This window comes from Saimiri boliviensis, chromosome 2 (genome assembly GCF_048565385.1).
Source record: "Saimiri boliviensis isolate mSaiBol1 chromosome 2, mSaiBol1.pri, whole genome shotgun sequence".
NCBI classification, from domain to species: domain Eukaryota; kingdom Metazoa; phylum Chordata; class Mammalia; order Primates; family Cebidae; genus Saimiri; species Saimiri boliviensis.
In genome coordinates, this window is record NC_133450.1 from 188456450 (window position 1) to 188476216 (window position 19767).

Genomic DNA, 19767 nt, shown 5'->3' on the forward strand with positions numbered 1-19767 from the left:
CGACCAAATTGTTTTTATTTGTTTTGAAACGGTCTCACTCTGTTACCGAGGCTAGAGTGCAGTGACATGATATTGCTCACTGTAACCTCTGCCTCCCAGGTTCAAGCTATTCTCTTGCCTCAGCCTCCTGAGTAGTTGGGATTACAGTAGGCATCCACCACCTTGCCTGGCTAATTTTATTTTTGCATTTTTAGTAGAGACAAGGGTTTTTCACCACGTTGGCCAAGCTGGTCTCGAACTCCTGACCTCAAGAGTTCCCTCAGCTTGGCCTCCAAAAGTGCTGGGATTGCAGGCGGGAACCACTGGGCCTGGCCCAGATTATTTTAAATAGCTGTGAATCCCGAAGGTACTAAGCAAACGTATCATCTGAAAATTGACTGACAAGAAGCTTTGTTTTTGAATGTTATCTGTGGCAGCTTTGGAGAAATTAAGTCTGCTTTAAAAATGAGTATTTTAAAATGTATTTTAGCAACAAAAGTTTCAACTATAGAGAGTGAAATGTTTTAAGATGATACTGTCATTTGCTAAAGCATGCAGTAATAGAAAGTAATCTTGGAATATCACGAGTAATGTTCTATGCTTTAGAAACCAGGTAACTTTGCATAGTTCTGGTCTAGACCTATGCCATCTAACTTGGTGGCCACCATGCACATGTGGCTACTGAACATTTGAAATGTGGCTAGTCCAAATTGAGATGCACTATAATTGTAACACACTGGATTTCAAAGATTGGTATGAGAAAATACAAAGTATCTTAATATTATAGTGGAAATATTTTGGTATATTGGACTGAATATAAAAAAAATTCAACTGTTTTTAATGTGGCTAACAAAATTTAAAATCACGTGGCTATTTACACTTTATTGGACAGCCTTGTTCATCCGTTTCATTAAAGTGTACAAGAGCCTGAAACATTTGGCTGTGATGTGATCCCATTCATAAGAATCTTATTCTCCCGTCCAGGCGCGGTGGCTCACACCTGTAATCCCAGTACTTTGGGAGGCCAAGACGTGTGGATCATCTGAGGTCAGGAGTTTGAGACCAGCTTGGTCAATATGGTGAAACCCCATCTCTACTAAAAATGTAAAAGTTAGCTGGGTGTGGTGGCACACACCTGTTATCCCAGCTGCTTGGGAGGTTGAAGCAGGAGAATCACCTGAATTCAGGAGATGGAGGTTGCAGTGAGCCAATATTGCATCCCTGCACTCCAGCCTGGTTGACAGTGAGATACTGTCTAAAAAAAAAAAAAAGAAAAAGAAAAAAAAAAAAGACAGCTCTTTTCCAGGAAGTGATTCAGGTGGCCACCACCCAAGCAGAGGAAGACAGCTGGCTTTTATGTATGCTGCTGCATGGAAAGGCCACAAAGCCTGTGCTTACAGGCCCTTGGCCAGAACCATGGCACTCCATGACTTAAGTAGGGTGACTTGGGGTGGTGCATGGATACTTACTGAGCAGTCAATGCCTCTGTCATAAAACACAGTGTTAACTTTTGGGTTTCTTGAAACATTCAAAGTTAAACACAAGTACTGTGTTGGAAAAAGGAGGAAAAAAATTCAGGATGTGGTCACTTCTGTCAGATGAATACTGGAGCGAGGCAAGAGGGTAAAATCTTAAATTAACACAACATATGTATATTATTTTCTTCCCTTTTTAGTCAAAGGAAAGATGTTATACAAACATATATGGAAAATGACAAGCAGAAGCTCCTCTTTCCATATTACACTGACAGTAAATTGTACATAAATTGTAGCTAATGTGGACAAATCTGCTGGTTGTCTATTGCAGTCTTGTTTCCTACCTCTATGGTTAACATATATAAAGAATTCTAGTTACCTACATATCCTTTATTTTTTCCCTGAGACAGGGCCTTCTTACTATTGCCTAGGTTGGAGTGCAGTGGCACAAAGTTCACTGTAACCTCAAACTTCTGGGCTCAAGTGATCCTCCCATCTCAGACTTTCAAGTAGCTAGGGCTATAGGTGTGTGCCACCAGGCCCAGCTTATTTTTTAAAAATTTTTGTGGAGATGGGGGGGTCTCACTGTGTTGCCAGACTCTACTTATGTGTGTCTACCATTCAATATGCATATACCACGTGTGGCTATACTTTCTGCTATATTCTTGGCCCTTACAGAGATAGAAATATGTGCCACGTTACAATACTAGTTACTACTGCATTTCTAAGTTGTTTACACAAATGCAGAAATACAGAATCTGGCAGCCAGTAGTTCTTCCTGTGGCCATCTCTCCACCCCGATTCACATAGAACCCTTCCCCATCCCTAACGTGTGGACATGAAACACAACAAATGTTCTAAGTGTACATCATACATTTATTACCAACAACCCTCTCAACTCCAAAATTGGGCACAGGGATTAAAAATAAAAATTCATTGCACTACTTAGTAAAGCATTACTATTAACTTTCATAAAAAATGTACAAACTTTGTTAAAAATTTATCAAGCCTTCAAATGATTTGGTTACAGATATTTATAATACGTACATTTAAAACTATGTTAACTGATACAATGAAATATGATTTGAGAAAATGACTCAGCAAATGATTCCGAAAAACACCCCTGTGAACTTTCACAATCTGAAACAAACAGCAAAACGAAGTAACCAAATGTACCAACAGGGGACAAACAGCTTCCTAATGAAAAGGTCCAAATATATCTGTGAAAAATATTCTCACAAGTGAGTTGATAGATCTCACTCAAAATTATTGCAAAAGGTCCAAATTTAAGAATCCTAACAAATCATATTTCAGATAGTATATAAAATCTAAATACACTTTCACATTTTCCAGATTTTGCTCAAAAAATTAAGGACAAAAAATCCTAAGAGGAGATCTTGATACCTGGAAGCCTTATTTTTTGAGGGGTGGTGGATTAAGAAACACCAAAGATGACAATTCATGCCAAAAAACAAACAAGAACCCACAAAAAATCCACAGCTGAGTTAAGATGATAAAGCCAATATTGTTTTAGGATGAAAGAGGACGGAGGCCAAGGAACCAACATCTGCTTGCTATCTGGTGCATCACTCAAAGTGACAATGGCTGGGCACAAATCAACTGCTTGTTCTCTTTTGCTAGCCACAAAGTTGCTCATTTCGGCAAGCCTGAGCTGGTCAGAACACATGCATGTGTGTTCCTAATACACATTAACCACAATAAGCAAGTCTGCACACATCTCTGAGCCCCATGCAAAGAAAAGACATTCCCAAAGAGAGATCAGTCACAAGAGTGCAACACTGAAATTCAAGATTTTACCAAAACAGACCCTGCTGCCTCCTAAATTGCCAACTGCCTCTCAAAAATTTACAGAAAAAGGGACATAGATGGAGGGAAGAAAAAAGCTACTTCTCCTAGTCATTAGTACAGTGTGCCTTGTTAATTAGGTATCTCTATATAAATTAGAAAAAGTGCTTTACTTGCATGCTTCAATAAAATGAATACTGAGTGTAGTAGTGTTAGATCTGTACAGATAGAAACTTTTTGCAGCTATATAAAAGTATGTATAAGATGGGCTTTTGCCATTTTAAACATGATTTTTTTCATTAAAAAAAATAAAGATTAAACTATACGTGATTTGTATTAGCTGATTATTATGCCAAGAATTTTGGTCTTTAACACACTTTTTATTCATCAGGAACAGGTGAGGGATATCCTAATGATTTAAAAGCAACATGTGCATTTTTATCACTGTTTAGATATATTTCTGATGCACTAACAACCTAGGGGAAAACAGTATGCAAAACCCTACTTGTATGACTAGATAGAGGCAACAGTGTCTCAAAAAGGGCAAAATTGTGCTTCTGTGAATTGACTTTACTGAACTCTAGGCTGTGATGAGCTTATAGACACTTCAAGGGAAGGCAAGCAGCATGGCAGTAACAAGTAGTTAACACTGTTTGGGTGGAAAACTGACACAGAGCCAATTGAAAGTTGAGTGGGGCTGGCAGCAAGTTACCACAGTTCTGACTGGAATAATGCAGCTTGATCTATTGCAAACAAAGCAATGACATCAACTGCAGGAAGAGGCAGACAATGTTGAATACACCAAAAGAATGAGAAAGTAATTTAAACACTGCTGGAAAAATGACTTTAAACAATCTGAATTATAATCAAAGAACCTACTAAAACAAAACCCCACACAGCTATGTATTATCTCAGATCAACTAAATGAAAGTTGACCAATTCCTGTTTAACAGCATTATTTTTTTATACAAAAATCAAATCTTCATTTATACTGCAAGTATTCCAGACACCTGTTAAACTTTTCTCCAACAAAAAAGGAAAAGCAATAAAACATCAAAACAACCAGGCCTAAGGAACATGAGCTGTAACAGCACTTGATACATCCTGAAACAAGGGTTTCAATGAGGAAGAACTAGACAACTTTCAGAATTTGAGCCTGGCAAGTGAATTAATATGAACAGAAATATAGTTTTCTTAGAACAATTTAGTTGCCCACAGGAGCTTGAACACAGAACACATTATCAGAAGTCAAGCTGAATTAATAGATTTTGTTCTGGTGGAAGTCAACGAGGTGACTTCATGGGACTAGTGGTATTCTTAGAAATATATTAATCAAATATCTTCAGAATAGACTACAAATCTAAACATTAAAAAAAAAAAAACACAGGTACTTTCTGTAAGAAACTTACTGGAAATGTAAAGGAAAAAAGTATCAACATTCAAATCATTGACTGAAATGTTAATATTGCTAACTGATGATGTATGATATTGCACCTTCTTTTTGGAAACACCAAGTTGGAGATTTAAAAATTTCCATGACAGAATAAAAAAATCAGGTTCATGGAGTGAGAATGTGTTATACTTTTTTTTTTTTTTGTCTTTAGGCTGACCCACTTAGGACCACCAATAAAGAGAAGGTGACAGCTGCCTGAAGCAAAGGAAGAAGGCTTTTCTCATTCCATTCACTGGGAGGGAAGGGGATGGAGTATTCGATGTTTGTAATTGATGCACCCTCAGCAATCAGTGTGCAACAGCAAACACAAGGGAAAAAAAAAAACCAGTGTACAGTACTAGTGCTGTTTAAATAACACACCAGATTATACATTGCAGCATAATTAAAACTACACACACATTCTTGGTACATGCTGGTATATAGGATCTCATACACACGTTAGCTACCATGCCCTCACACAAGTAAGTTGCACACACTCTCACACAGGTACGCTTATCACCAACAGTCATACGCTGCATTCATTTCCACTCACAGTTTCTGAAGGCTCTATATAAGGTAGATTGCTATATCATCTGTAGCTACCACTTTTTATAAAAGCACATGCTAAAAGATCACGTCCACTGTAATCTTGCAGCAACACTCGGAATGATCACACAAAAACCAGGGAATGTTAGTGCACACACAAAATTAAGCTAAAGAAAGTCTTTGGAGTTCCAATCACACGGTTAGTATAACAATCCCATAACTGTGAAGACTAATTGTAAGCTTTTATAGTTGATTAAGTCACACAGTGCAAAGAAAGGTCCGTTGACCCTTTTGGTAAAGGGAGGGCTGGAAGCCACAGATTAAGTTCAATGGATAGTCCATATATACATGTGATGAGGAACACCCAAACTAAATTTGTGCTTAGGTTGGTCATTCTGAATCCCGATGCACTTCTGAAGCATCAGCTCGGCAAATTGGGCAAGTACGATTTGCCTACAAAACAAAAGAGAAAACTTGTTTAAATTGTGACACACACAATAAAACACATCAAAAGCAATGGAACTTTTACTTCCCAGTTTTTACATTCTTTGTTCCTCTAAAGAGGTACAAAACAAGTTTTGTCTTTTTTTTTTTTAACCCACAAACCTCTGAATTAGCCCATGAATGATACATGATTTTTTTTTTTTTTTTTTTTTTTTTTTTTTTGAGATGGAATTTCATTCTAGTTTCCCAGGCTAGGGTGCAATGGCACAATCTCGGCTCAATGCAACCTCCGCCTCTTGGGTTCAAGCAATTCTCCTGCCTCAGCCTCCCGAGTAGCTGAGATTACAGGTGCCCACTACCATGTCAGGCTAATTTTTGTATTTTAGTAGAGATGAGGTTTCATGTTGGTCAGTCTGGTCTTGAACTTCTAACCTTGGGTGATCCACCTACCTCGGCCTCCCAAAGTGCTGGGATTATAGGCGTGAGCCACTGCGCCTGGCTACCATGAATTATTTTTTAGTAGGTCTGTTAAAATATGTAAAGAATATTACCATTCACAAGTTCAGACCAAATTAATAACTGACTTTAAATTAAAACCTTGGTTAGTCATTTTTTTTTTCCTTTTTTGAGACAGGGTCAAACCCTTTTGCACACAGGAACGCAGTGGTATAATTATAGCTCACCGCAGACTTAAACTCCTGGGCTTAAGTGATCCTCTTGCCTCAGCTTCCTGAGAACCTAGGACTAACTGATGTGTACCACCACACCCAGCCAACTTAAAAGACAGGGGGTTTCACTAAGTTGCCCAGGCTGGTCTCCAACTCCAGGCCTCAAATGATCCTCCTGCCTTTGCCTCCCAAAATGTTGGGATTACAGGCCTGAACCACCATTTGTGGCCCCTTGGCTATTCTTAATGGATGTCACAGGAAACATTTAGTGGTATGACTGTAAAATAGGTGGACTGAATCTATACTCATAGCTCTACTTACTCACCCATTCCCTGGCTCCTAAATTTGCTTCTTCCATTTCAACAAATGGCACCATAATTTGTGGGATTCCTAACGCCAGAAATATAAGCATCACCTGCTCTCCTACTTCCTAGAAACCATTATTCACCACATAATTGTATTTGTGCATTATGGTAATTCTCAAATCAGTCTTTCTTTTCATCCAGTTGCCACTATCCATTCTCTGGCCCACCATGTCTTTATTACATCTCCTGTCTCTCAGAAATTACCTCTTCTATTCCATTCTCCAACAGCGAGAAATCCTTCTAAAACACAGTCTCAGTTATATCCTTCTTGAATGCTTTCAGGATCATACCTAAACTCCTTCACACTTCAGATTGGCTTCACAACAAGCTGGTCAGTGCTTTTATCTCTGAACACCTTTTCTTTTCTCACTCTTCCTCACATCCCAACTATCGGCCACGTGGAATTCGTGTTTTACTGTCTGAATGTGTCAGGCATTTGCACATATAATGCTTTCCTTTTAAAATAATTTAAGACTCTTTGTCTTCAGGGTTGAGTTTGGGCTAAGCTAGGTACTCTGGTACTGTGCTCACTCAGAGAACTATCTTTCCTCACCAAACTGTAAGGTTATCTAGTTTTATCCAAATCAGAACACTTTATTTAAAAAATAACAAATTTGACTATGTAAATTTTTTTATAGTCATGGAGCCACTGCACCCAGCCTAATTAAAATTCTTTTACTGTATCACATTTTAATTCTGTTACAATTTGAGACTATGAAACTATGAAGAGTAAAGAAGCATTTGTCATACACCTTTTTTTCAAAACATTAAAAAAACAGCCAGGTGCAGTGTATAATCCCAACACTTTGGGAGGCTGAGGTGGGAGGATTGCTTGTGCCCAAGAGTTCAAGACCAGCCTGGACAACACAGTGACACCTCATCTTGCTGGAGCCTGGGATGTCGAGGCTACATTGACCCTTGATTGTACACTGCACTGCAGACTGGGCAACAGAGTGAGATCCTGTTTCGAAAAACATATATTTAAAAAAGCCTCTGCAGTAATTTCACCCTGCTACTCTTATGGATTTGTGTCCTGTGTGCTTTTGTTCAAATACACAAAGGAGAAAATGGTCAGAATTAAATACAAACACTAGATGTATAGACTCTAGTTACGTAGCCTTCTAAACTCTCCAAGGAAACTCTGGCCTAGCAAGTTCACAGGCCTTGTCCCTACATGCCATGAAAAAGGACATATTCATTGTCAAGAAGAGGTCATCCATCTTGGGTTTTGTATAATCACTCCTATGTTGTTGACTACAGTTAATTTTTACTGGCCTTTTCTCCTCATTTGCAGAGATCATACTGAAAGCTGTGTTTCCATTTTGTCTCCTATACCTTCCTGTCCACTGAGCTACAAACTTACTCTAATTAACCTATTGTCAATAAAATAGAAAATTCAATGTCATTTCCTTTAAAGATATTATCACTTTACCTTAAGCCATTTGTCAACACACTTGGCATGGAACTCGTGGTTACAGGGTAAGACTCTAAGTAGCTGCCTTGACTCAAAATCACACATGCATACTACACACCTAAAAAAAGCAAAAAGATCATTTAACCATAAAACCAGATGGTTTTCTATTGTTGACTATTGAAACCTACAAAATCATTTATCATTGTTATCAAAATGTCACTTTTAATTTTTAAAAGTATCAACCAATACCCTGAAAAAATTATGATGTTAAGGCAGTAAGAGGGTTTTGCTTTACTGACAGATAATCCAGAAAATTTCTAGTTAATATCAAGTCAATCTTAATACGAAAGATTCTATACTATTTTAAAAAAATGGTGTTGGAACAATTGGATGTCCACATACAAAAGAATAAAGGTGGGCTGGGCATGGCGGCTCATGCATTTAATCCCAGCACTTTGGGAGGCCACTGTGGGAGGATCATGAAGTCAGGAGTTCGAGAACAGCCTGGCTAACATGGTGAAACCCCGTCTCTATTAAAAATACAAAAATTAGCCAGGCGTGGTAGTGGGTGCCTGTAATCCCAGCTACATGGGAGGCTTAGGCAGCATAATTGCTTGAACCCAGGAGGCAGAGGCTGCAGTGAGCCAAGACAGTGCCACTGCACTCCAGCCTGGGCAACAGAACCAGACTCCATCTCCCAAAAAATAAATAAATAAATAAAAATGGACCCCTACTTCATACCATATTAAAAAACTGACTCAAATGGATCAAAAGCTTAAGTGTTAAGAGCTAAACTATTAACATCTTAGAAGAAAACACAGTAAATCTTCATGACCTTGGATTAGACAATGGTTTCTTGGAGATGACATTAAAATCACAAGAATTAACAACAAAAAAGGAAATGCAGTTGTTCCTCAGTATGTGAGGATTGATTTCTAGGACCCCACATGGATACCAAAATCTGCAGATGTTCAAATCCTTTATATACAAATGGTATAGTATTTGTGACCTATGTACACCCTCCCATATACTTTAAAATCATCACTATACTATACTTATAATACCTAATACAATGTCAATGCTATGTAAATAGTTGTTATGCTGTATTGTTCTTTATGTGTACTATGTATTGCTCTATTGTTATTTTTTTTTCTGAATATTTTAGAGCTTTGGTTGGCTGAATACAGAGGGCTGAGTTTAAGTTGAAATATATCAAAATTTCAACATTTTGTACTTCAAATGACATCAATGAAAAACAATCCACAGAATGGCAAAATGTTATTTTACACTTTAAAAATTATTCTATTCTTCTGTTCTGAGGAAAGACTTTTTGAAGATAATTTATCTGATGAGATCTATAATATGTATAGAACTTCTACAACTCAATAATACAAAGACAAACCAATTTATGGAAAAAATGAAGCAAGGATCTGAATACACATTTCTGAAAAGAAAGTATACAAATGGCTAGCAGCACATGAAAAGAGGCTCAAGATCATTACCGATCTGGGAAAGGCAAATCAAATCTCCAGGAAACACCACTTCACAACCACTAGGCTGGCTATAGCCTCCCCCAACCCAAAAAAAAAAAAAAAAAAAAAAAGACAACAGCATGATTCAAAGCCATTATTTAGCAGCTTTGGCATTATTCAATGACCAAAGTGGAAACCCAAATGTCTATCCACTGATGAAAAAGAAAATGTGATGTATCTATATAATGGAATATTATTTGGCCATAAAAAATGACTTACTGCTAAAAGCTACAATATAGAAAAAGCTAAATGTGATGTATCTATATAATGGAATATTATTTGGCCATAAAAAATGACTTACTGCTAAAAGCTACAATATAGAAAAAGTTGGCTAAGTGAAAGATGCTAGACACAAAAAGACCATATATCATATGACCCTGTTTATGTATAATCTATACAGACGCAGTGTAGACTGGGGATGAAGAGGAGGCATCAGGATGAGGTGGAAATATGAAGTGTTGCTAGTAGGTGAGGGGTTTCATTTTAGGGTGATGAAACGGGTCTAAATTTCATTGTGGTGATGGTTATACAGCTCTATGAATATACTAAAAACCACTGAATGGTACATTTAGAAAACTATTATTATTTCTGAGACAGAGTCTTACTCTGTCACCCAAGCTAGAAGGCAGTGGCATGATCCTGACTCACTGCAACCTCTGCCTCCTGGGCTCAAGCAATTCTCCCTTCCTCAGCCTCCCGAGTAGCTGGGATGCCTGCCACCATGCCCAGCTAAGTTTTGTATTTTTATTAGAGACAGGGTTTTGCCATGTTGGCCAGGCTGGTCTCAAACTCCTAGCCACTGGCGATCTGCCCACCTCATCCTTCCAAAGTGCTGGGATTACAGATGTGAGTCACTATGCCCAGCCTGAACTGTACATTTTAAATGAGTGGAATTTTGTGGTATGTGAATTATATATCAATAAAGCTTTTAAGCTTTATTTTTTTTGAGATGGAGTCTCGCTCTATTGCCCAGGCTGAAGTGCAGTGGCACGATCTCAGCTCACCACAACTTCTGCCTCCCAGGTTCAAGCGATTCTCCTGCCTCAGCCTCCCAAGTAGCTGTGACTATAGGCGCACACCACCACACCTAATTTTTTTTATTTTTAGTAAAGACAGGGTTTCACCATGTTGGCCAGGATGGTCTCAATCTCTTGACCTTGTCATCTGCCCATGTTGGCCTCCCAAAGTGCTGCGATTACAGACGTGAGCCACCACACCTGGCCCCAATAAAGCTATTTTAAAAAGATCCCACACTAAGCTGAAATTTTAGGTTAAGAACCTCAAATTTTATGTGCATGGATTTTCAATCTTGTATTAAACAATCTAGAATGTGAATCAGAAACAAAATTTCTAAGCAACCTAAAAATCCAAAACAGCCCTAACAGCTTTCTAAAATGACAGAAATGTTCTGCATCTATACCACCCGATACAGCAGCCATTACCTAGTGCGACTAAGACGTTTAATTTTTAATTAGCTCTACGTGACTTACTGAGCAAGCATTGGCTTAGACTATGAAAGAGAGATAACTTATCTTTATCAAAGTTACCTCTGACTCTTAAACATTTTTAACTTTTTGTTTCCTCTCCCAATTTTTACCTTAATGATTCTTAAGCTTTTATTTCATAAAGGTAGAAAAAAAAATTTAGCAGAGTGATGTCAGAAAAATACACTTACAAAGTCTGTTCTGACTGGTGGTTGTTAGGATTGAACCGATAAGAAGGAAGTTGTTCAATATCTGCTTTAGTCAGTCCACGAGGCTTTGCCTCTCCCAGTCGCTCTGCCAGGTTTAACAGGGCCTGTGGCGGTAAAAGAAGACATATTTTCATCTTTCTTTACGTTATGTATTCCAATTTTTTTTTTTTTTTAAAGAGATGGAGTCCTGCTAGGTTGCCTAGGCCGGAGTATACTGGCTGTTCACGGGCATCATCATTGCACAGTATGGCCTCAAACTCCTGACCTCAAGCAATACTCTTGCCTCAGCCTCCTGAGTAGAACTACAAGTGTGCACCACCCAGAACCCTACTAAAACAATTTTTAAAATGTTTCTTATGAAAAAACCTAAATACATACAAAAGTAGAAAAATAACATTAATAAATTTGATATGTCCATTACCCAGACTCAACAGTCCACAGCTAACCTTCTTTTACTTATTACCATCCATCCTAAATCTCACATTATTTTTAAACAAAACTGAAAGATGATATCATTTCATTACTATCAAATGCATCTGTAAAACAAAGTTAATGACTCTGACCCTGTGAGCTGGTTAATTCTTTGTTGGGGGAGCTGGCCTAGGTGTTATAGGATGTTGTGGAGCATTCCTGGCCTCCCTCTTTCGGTGCCAGTAATATCCGCCAGTTTTAACAACCAAAAATGTCTCCACACATTTCCAAATATCCCCTGGGAGACAAACTGTCCCCAGGTTGAGAGTCACTGCTCTAAAAAGATAGACTTTTGTTTCAATTATTTTCAAAACTTTAACAAGTAGTTTCTTCAAATAAGGATCCCAAACAAACCCATAACATATTATGGCTTAATATGTCTCAACTTTCTTTTTCACTCTTAAATTTGAAGAAACCAGGTTAATTAGCTGTAGAAATTCCCAATTTGAAATTTGCTGAATGAACCTCCCATCCTTGACCTATGGGGTTTAACAAATTCCTTGTCCTCTCGTCCTGTAAACAGGAAGATGTAACTACTTCTACCATAAGGCCTATCATGTCTAGTGGTTATGTTAGCAGCCAAAGATGGAACACTGTCTAGATCCATTAATTCATTAAGGATGGCAAAATGGTAGTATTCGAATTTTATCATTCTTCATTATATAATTTCCATACTGAGCATCTGCCTCATACCAAACAATATTCAGAATAATGTATGTAGAAAGGGTAGGATAAATGAGACCAAAGTTTTTTTCTTTTACGAAGTATCCACTATCAAAACTCATGAATTCTAACGTATTTGGTGTGTTTCAATATACTATAATTATTATGCCTTCTTTTTTTTTTTTTTTTTTTTTAAAAGACAAGAGTCTCACTTAATCCCCCAGGCTGGAGTGCAATGGCATGATCTTGGTTCACGGCAACCTCTGCCTCCCGGGTTCAGGTGATTCTCCTGTTTCAGCCTCCTGAGTAGCTGGGATTATAAGCTCGTGCCACCAAGCCTGGCTAATTTTTTTTGTTCTTTTTAGTTTTTAGTAGAGACTTGGTTTTGCCATGTTGGCCAGGCTGGGCTTGAACTTCTGACCTCAAGTGATCCACCGTGCCTAGCCAATTATTATGCTTATTGATTTTACACCAGTACCTCCTTTCTACTGAGTCTTAATGACTCTAATAACTCATCTGGTTTATCCCAAAATTAGTATGTCTTTTGAGGACTGCTTTTCCCCATTTTTCAGGTTGCCACAAGGTTAACAGAATGGTTAACAATGATGATAGATGAGAAAAACAGAATTAACTATTTTATGACAAGAAAATATGTTAAATTCTTAAAGTATAAAGACTACACAGGGGCATATTTTGTTTTATTGCACTTTGCTTTACTGAATGCCACAGGCGCTTTTTTTTTTTGAGACACAGCTTTGCTCTTGTTGCCTTGTTGCCCAGGCTGGAGTGCAATAGCACGATCTCAGCTCACCGCAACCTCTGCCTCCTGGGTTCAAGCAATTCTCCTGCCTCAGCCTCCAAAACAGCTGGGATTACAGGCATGCGCCACCATGCCCAGCTAATTTTGTATTTTTAGTAGAGACAGGGTTTCTCCATGTTGGTCAGGCTGGTCTTGAACTCCTGACCTCAGGTGATCCGCCCACCTCGACCTCCCAAAGTGCTGGGATTACAGGCATGAACCACCCTGCCTGGCCCAGATGCAACCTTTTTAAAACAAAAAAAATTGAAGATGTGTGGCCACCCTATGTTGAGCAAATCTATTAATTCAATTTTTCCAACAGCAATGTAGTCATTTCGTATCTTGGTGTCACATTTTGGTGATTCTCAAAGCATTTCAAGCTTTTTCATTATTTAGTATCTGCTATAGTGATCTTTGATCTTTGACATTACTATTGTGGTTGTTTTGTGGTACCACAAACTGTATAAGACAGAAAACTTAACTGATAAATGTTGTGTATTCTGACTACTCCACTGACTGGCTATTTACCTGTCTCTCTCCCTCTCCTTGGGCATTCCTCGCCCCTAAGACAAACCAATATTGAAGTTATGCCAATTCATAACTCCCCAATAGCTTCTAATTGTTCAAGTGAAAGGAAGAGTAACATGTCTCTCACTTTAAAAACTAGAAATGATTGGGCCAGGTGCGTGGCTCACGCCTGTAATCCCAGCACTTTGGGTGGCCGAGGTGGGTGGATCACAAGGTCAAGAGATCAAGACCATCCTGGTCAAAATGGTGAAACTCCGTCTCTACTAAAAATACAAAAATTAGCTGGGCATGGTGGCGCGTGCCTGTAATCCCAGCTACTCAGGAGGCTGAGGCAGGAGAATTGCCTGAACCCAGGAGGCGGAGGTTGCGGTGAGCCGAGATCGCACCACTGCACTCCAGCCTGGGTAACAAGAGCGAAACTCCGTCTCAAAAAAAAAAAAAAAAAAAAAACTAGAAATGATTAAGCTTAGTAAAGAGAGCCATGTCAAAGCCAAAACAGGCTAAAATGTAGGCCTCTTGTGCCAAACCGGTAACGAAGTTAAAAATGCAAAGGCAAGGTTTGAACAGGAAGTTAAAAGTGCTATTTTCGCTGGGCACAGTTGCTCATGCCTGTAATCCCAATACTTCAACAAGCCTTGGGCAAAATGGCAAAACCTTATCACTGTAAAACACCAACAAAAACAAACAAAAAAAAGAAACTGCAAAAATAAGCTGAGTGTGATGGCGTTCATCTACTGTACCAGCTACTTAGGAGGCTGAGGTGGGAGAATCACTTGAGCCTGGGAGTTCGAGGCTGCAGTTAGCCTAGATCATGCCACTGCACTCCAGCCTGGGTGACAGAGTAAGACCCTGTCTCAAAAAAGAAAAGCCACTACAAGGAATGCACAAATGATAAGAAAGCAAAACAACCATATTGCTGATATGGAGGAAGTCTGAGTGATATGGATAGAAGATCCAACCAGCCACAACATTCTCTTTAGCCAAAGCCTAATACAGAACAAAGCCCTAATTCTCTTCAAAGCAGCCATCTTTATAAAAACAAAGTAAAAGGTGAAGCAGAAAACGCTGATACAGAAGGTGTAGCAAGTTATCCAGAAGATCCATCTAAGACCATTGATGAAAGTAAATAAAGAATAGATTTTCAATGTAGATGCAACAGTACTATTTTGGAAGAGGCCTCTAAGATTTTCATAGCTAGAAAGAGAAGTCAATAACCTGGCTTGAAAGAACATGCTGAATCTTTTGTTAGGGGCTAATACAGCTGGTGACTGTAGGTTGAAGCCAATGCTCATTTGTCATTCTGAGGGCCCTTAAGAAATTATGCTAAGTCTAAAAACAATATTCATCTCTTTGTACATCTTCATCAGAGCACATGAGCTGTAATATTTTGAAAGGAATCTTTTTTTTTTAACAGTAGTCCTTAAAAGTGGTCTTAAAATATTCAGTAAACCAAAATGTACTATCATCCAGGCCATCCTAACAGTTGTGAAGTGGTATTTTATTGTAGCTTTGATTTACATTTCCCTGATGACTGTAATGTTGAGTACCTTTTCATGTACCTGGTTGGCCATTTTGTGTCGTCTTTGAGAAATGTCTATTCAGGGCCTTCACCCATTTTTTTTTTTAATTGGGTTTTTATTTTATTTTTTTGCTATTAAGTTCCTTATATATTTTAAAAATATTAACCCTTTATCAGATATATACTTTTCATATTTTGTCCCAACCTGTAGGCTACCCCTCATTTCATTCCTTCTTTCTTTTGTGGTAAAGACGCTTTTTAGTTCAATGTAGTCCTAATTATTTATTTTAGCTTTTGTTGCCTAAGCTTGTGGTATGATGGCCAAAAAACCAACGCCAAGCCAATATCAAGGTGCATTTCCCCTGTTTTCTTTCAGCACTTTTATCCACTTTGAGTTAACTTTCATGTGTAATGTAAAGGTCCAGTTTCATTATTTGGCTGGTGGATATCCAGTTTTCCCAACATCATTTCTTAAAGAGGCTATCCTTTCCCCATTGTGTCTTCCTGGTGGCCTTATCAAAAATTGGTTGTCTGTGGTATTCCTTTCTAGTCACAGTTCCTGAAGTTCAGAACACGCATGGTTTTATAATTTATTGCCTGACCTATTACAACAACTAAACAGGCTTCCCCATCACCATTTTCTAACCACTCCCATCAATTACATCACAGTACTGGCAGTTTTGACACATATTTAAGAGCATTGATGCCATAAAGCAATGAAAACATTTAATGATTCCTTCCTCCCTCATAATATTCAAAATTATGTCCACTCGGTAGCAAGCAATCAAGGACAACCAAGAGAGTTTTTCAATCAAATGCCCATTTTTCTCCCTTTTTTTTTTTTAGACGGAGTTTCGCTCTTGTTACCCAGGCTGGAGTGCAATGGCACGATCTCGGCTCACCGCAACCTCCGCCTCCTGGGTTCAAGCAATTCTCCTGCCTCAGCCTCCTGAGTAGCTGGGATTACAGGCATGGGCCACCATGCCCAGCTAATTTTTTGTATTTTTAGTAGAGACGGGGTTTCACCATGTTGACCAGGATGGTCTCGATCTCTTGACCTCGTGATCCACCCGCCTCGGCTTCCCAAAGTGTTGGGATTACAGGCTTGAGCCACCGCGCCTGGCCATTTTCTCCCTTTCACTTTAACCAGATGGTATGTTGATTCTCAAGAATGTCCAACACTTCTCTGCCTAAATCTTACACGTGAAAAAGTTTCTACATTATTTACGATCTAGCACAAACATTTTGGCTTCCACAAAACCTTTCAGCACACCTAATCAAAATTCGCTGTTTTCTCATTTACATTCTCTCATTGGAATTGTATGTAATTCTAACAGAGCACCAATCTACCTACCTATTATCATGGGTAAGTGGTAGTACACATTCAAATATTCTTAAAGATGTTAAAAGTTTTTATGACATGTTTGTATCTTGAAATGTACTAAGTGTTTACCTAATAAATGTTTAAATCAAGTTTGTCAAACATATGGCCCATATGCGGCCCAGGATGGCTTTGAATATAGCCCAACACAAATTCATAAACTTTCATAAAATATTATGAGACTTATTTTTTGCAACTTTTTAAAAAAGCTACTGTTAGTGTATCGATTTTTAAAAAGCTTATTGGCTACTGTTAGTGTACGTGTTAGTGGCCCAAGACAATAATTCTTTTTCCAATGTGGCCCAGGAAGTCAAAAGATTGGATGCCTGAATAATACTTTCATGCACACAATACTCCCCAAAATTCATCTACTAACCTCGTAATTTTCTACTTCTCCATCTTCTACATCTAATTCAAAGCTGAAAGTTGGGCCCACTGCAGGTGGCACTGGAAGCATTGATCTGCAGTGAAAACAATCACACAAGCATTGATATATGAGTACATTAATTCAATGAACAGGACAGGGAGGACAGAGGCCAGTGCTGTAAGGATGAAGAATGGTCATTTAACCAAACATATGCAAGAACTATACAATAAAAACTGCAGATATACTGCTAGGATAACTTAAAAGTGAATAAAGAGAAATATACTACATAAGACTAGCAGACTCAATATCATTAAGATGTCACTTTTTCCTTAAAATAATCTAAATTTCATGCACTACCTACCAAGATTGCAGCAAGCACTTTTTAAGTAAAAACTCACATGCTGATTTTAAAATTTATAGGGAAATGCAAAAGACCTTAAATTAAAACACTTTAAGAACAAAACTGGGAGACATATATATCTGACATTAAGACAGAAAGATAGAGAAAAGGAGGGGAAGGAGGAAGAAGGAAGGAAAAACTACAACAGTGTGGTAATACAGGCATGTGGCCTTCTGGTATAAAGACTGTACTCCCTAGCTTTCCTAGAAATTATAGACATGTGACCAAGTTATGGCCAATGTGATACGGAGGCGGGGTTATATGTGCAACTTCTGGGACGTAACTTTGAGAGCTGCAGGTAGGCAGAGGAATCCATTTTTATTTTTGTTAGGTGGAATGTGGGCCTATGACTAGAGCCTGAGAGGCCATCTTAGATCATGAATAGGAAGCCATTAACAATGTTCATAGTCACAGGGCTATGAAATCATCAAGTTGCCTATTTCTAGACTTTTATTACATGAGAGAGAAATTATGAGAGAGAAATAAAGAACTATCGACCATGCGTGATGGCTCACACGTGTAATCCCAGCACTTTGGGAGGGCAAGATGGGCAGTTCTCTGAGGTCAGGAGATCATGATCAGCCTGGCCAACATGGTGAAACCCTGTCTCTACTAAAAGTACAAAAATTAGCTGGGCATAGTGGTACATGCCTGTAATTCCAGCTACTTGGGAGGCGGAGGCAGGAAAATTGCTGGAACCTGGATTCCAGCGGAGGTTGCAGTGAGCTGAGATTGCACCAACCACTGCACTCTAGCCTGGGCAACAGAGTGAGACTCTGTCCCAAAACAAAGCTACCATGTTTACCACCTATGGGTATTTCCCTTACAAACCAACTTAATCCAAACAGAGTAGTTCCAAGACATAGAAATAATTTTTTTTCCTCTCCCCGCTAAGAAAAACAGTACCAAAAGCTGAATACTCAAGACTGGTGGTAAGTAACAGCAGTTGTAAAAGGCAAAAATCTTAACCTTGTTTCTTGATTTGTTAAACCTATTTTTTGGCTCACAGATTTCTTCCTTCCCCACTTCTCCAATGTTACTGTTCTTCTCCTTCTTTCACCTTTAACTGGCTCCCCTCACCCCACCCTTTAACATTAAGTAAAAACAAGTTAACTGACACATCCCAGCTAGACCACAAAGACGACATTCATAAAGGAAAGATAATCTCAAGAGTTTCAAAACGTAGAAATCATTAAGATAAGAAAAAACTTACAACACATATGGCAGTAAGCTGGGATGATACGGGGGAGGTGGTATTGGCTGCTGGGATCGATATCTACTACGTCCTGTGAGCCTACGAGGCATAAATGGAGGATAAGGCTGCAGGGAAAAAATGTTAAAAAAAATTTAGGACTCCACATTTACAAATAATCTGTCAAATTAAGTATCTAATTAAAAAAAAAACAGTAAAGTTCTTTACTGTTCAAGGTTTTTAGTATGTCTTAAATTCTAACTTATTAATGCAGCAACCATTTTAAACCATACACTTAGGTATATTTCTAAATATAATTTTCCAACTGAATGCTGTTGAGAATACATATAATTCTAAATACGGTGAGTTATACTGAAACTTAACTGAGAACAAATTAAGTAGCCAACACAAATAATTAACATAACAATGTATGAAAACTTACTACTCCAAAGGACACCTCCTGGTGCAAAGGATCATGTGTTAAGAACTGCAAGGGAGCTGATGGAGGTAATGTTGCGGGGTGGGCTGAAGGAGGGTAAGTAAAACCTCCTACTGGAAGATGTTCTCCTAAGAGTTCCACTTCATTTTCTATCCTTTGCAGAGGCTGAGGAGAAAAAATATATATGTATTTCCTGTGTTTAGATAGATGATGCTTTACAGTTAGCACAAATTTAAAACCCCTAAACGTCTCTAAGGCTATGCATCTCTTGATGTTCACATGAATCTAAAATTCATACAAGTAAACATATAGGCTACAGTAAAATCTTCCTACGTTTAATTTCAATAAGGTTTAAAACATGTTATTAAACAATTCCATTATTCTCCATTTATTTTACTACTTGAACCTTCTCTTAAAATGAGAAGACAAAAAAAAAAAGTAATCAAGTAAGCCAATAAGAAAATTAAAATTACTTTTTCAGTCATAGCACCCTGACCTAAAAAATTTTCAGACACGTTTCACAGATGAAACAAAACGTGAAGTGCATTTACAAATCAGAAACGAGGCTAAATGAGATATGGTACAGAAAGCATAATGCTGTGCAAAAGGATTGTGGGCTTTTGGACATAGACAGAATCTCGGTACTATCACCAA

General features: G+C 38.3%; 2 protein-coding genes across 11 annotated transcripts in view; one reads left to right on the forward strand and one right to left on the reverse strand.

Moving 5' to 3' along the window:
- CLTA (clathrin light chain A) overlaps positions 1-9737 on the forward strand; it is a 131313-nt gene extending 121576 nt beyond the window's left edge. The window contains exon 7 of one of the 2 annotated variants that reach the window (XR_012516634.1): positions 964-9737. The gene's annotated coding sequence lies outside the window, so the exon portion shown is untranslated. The remainder of the gene's footprint in view (positions 1-963) is intronic. The other variant, XR_012516633.1, reaches the window with a different exon arrangement.
- The window catches only part of RNF38 (ring finger protein 38), a 154685-nt gene continuing 137227 nt past the window's right edge, over positions 2310-19767 (reverse strand). For 8 of the 9 annotated variants that reach the window (XM_039474980.2, XM_039474978.2, XM_039474975.2 and 5 more), the window contains 6 exons: positions 19117-19278; positions 18696-18802; positions 17092-17176; positions 11337-11458; positions 8148-8247; positions 2310-5691 (listed from right to left, as the gene is read on the reverse strand). In XM_039474980.2, the coding sequence (XP_039330914.1) occupies positions 5629-5691; positions 8148-8247; positions 11337-11458; positions 17092-17176; positions 18696-18802; positions 19117-19278 (639 nt within the window). In that variant the 3' untranslated portion in view covers positions 2310-5628. The remainder of the gene's footprint in view (positions 5692-8147; positions 8248-11336; positions 11459-17091; positions 17177-18695; positions 18803-19116; positions 19279-19767) is intronic. The other variant, XM_039474976.2, reaches the window with a different exon arrangement.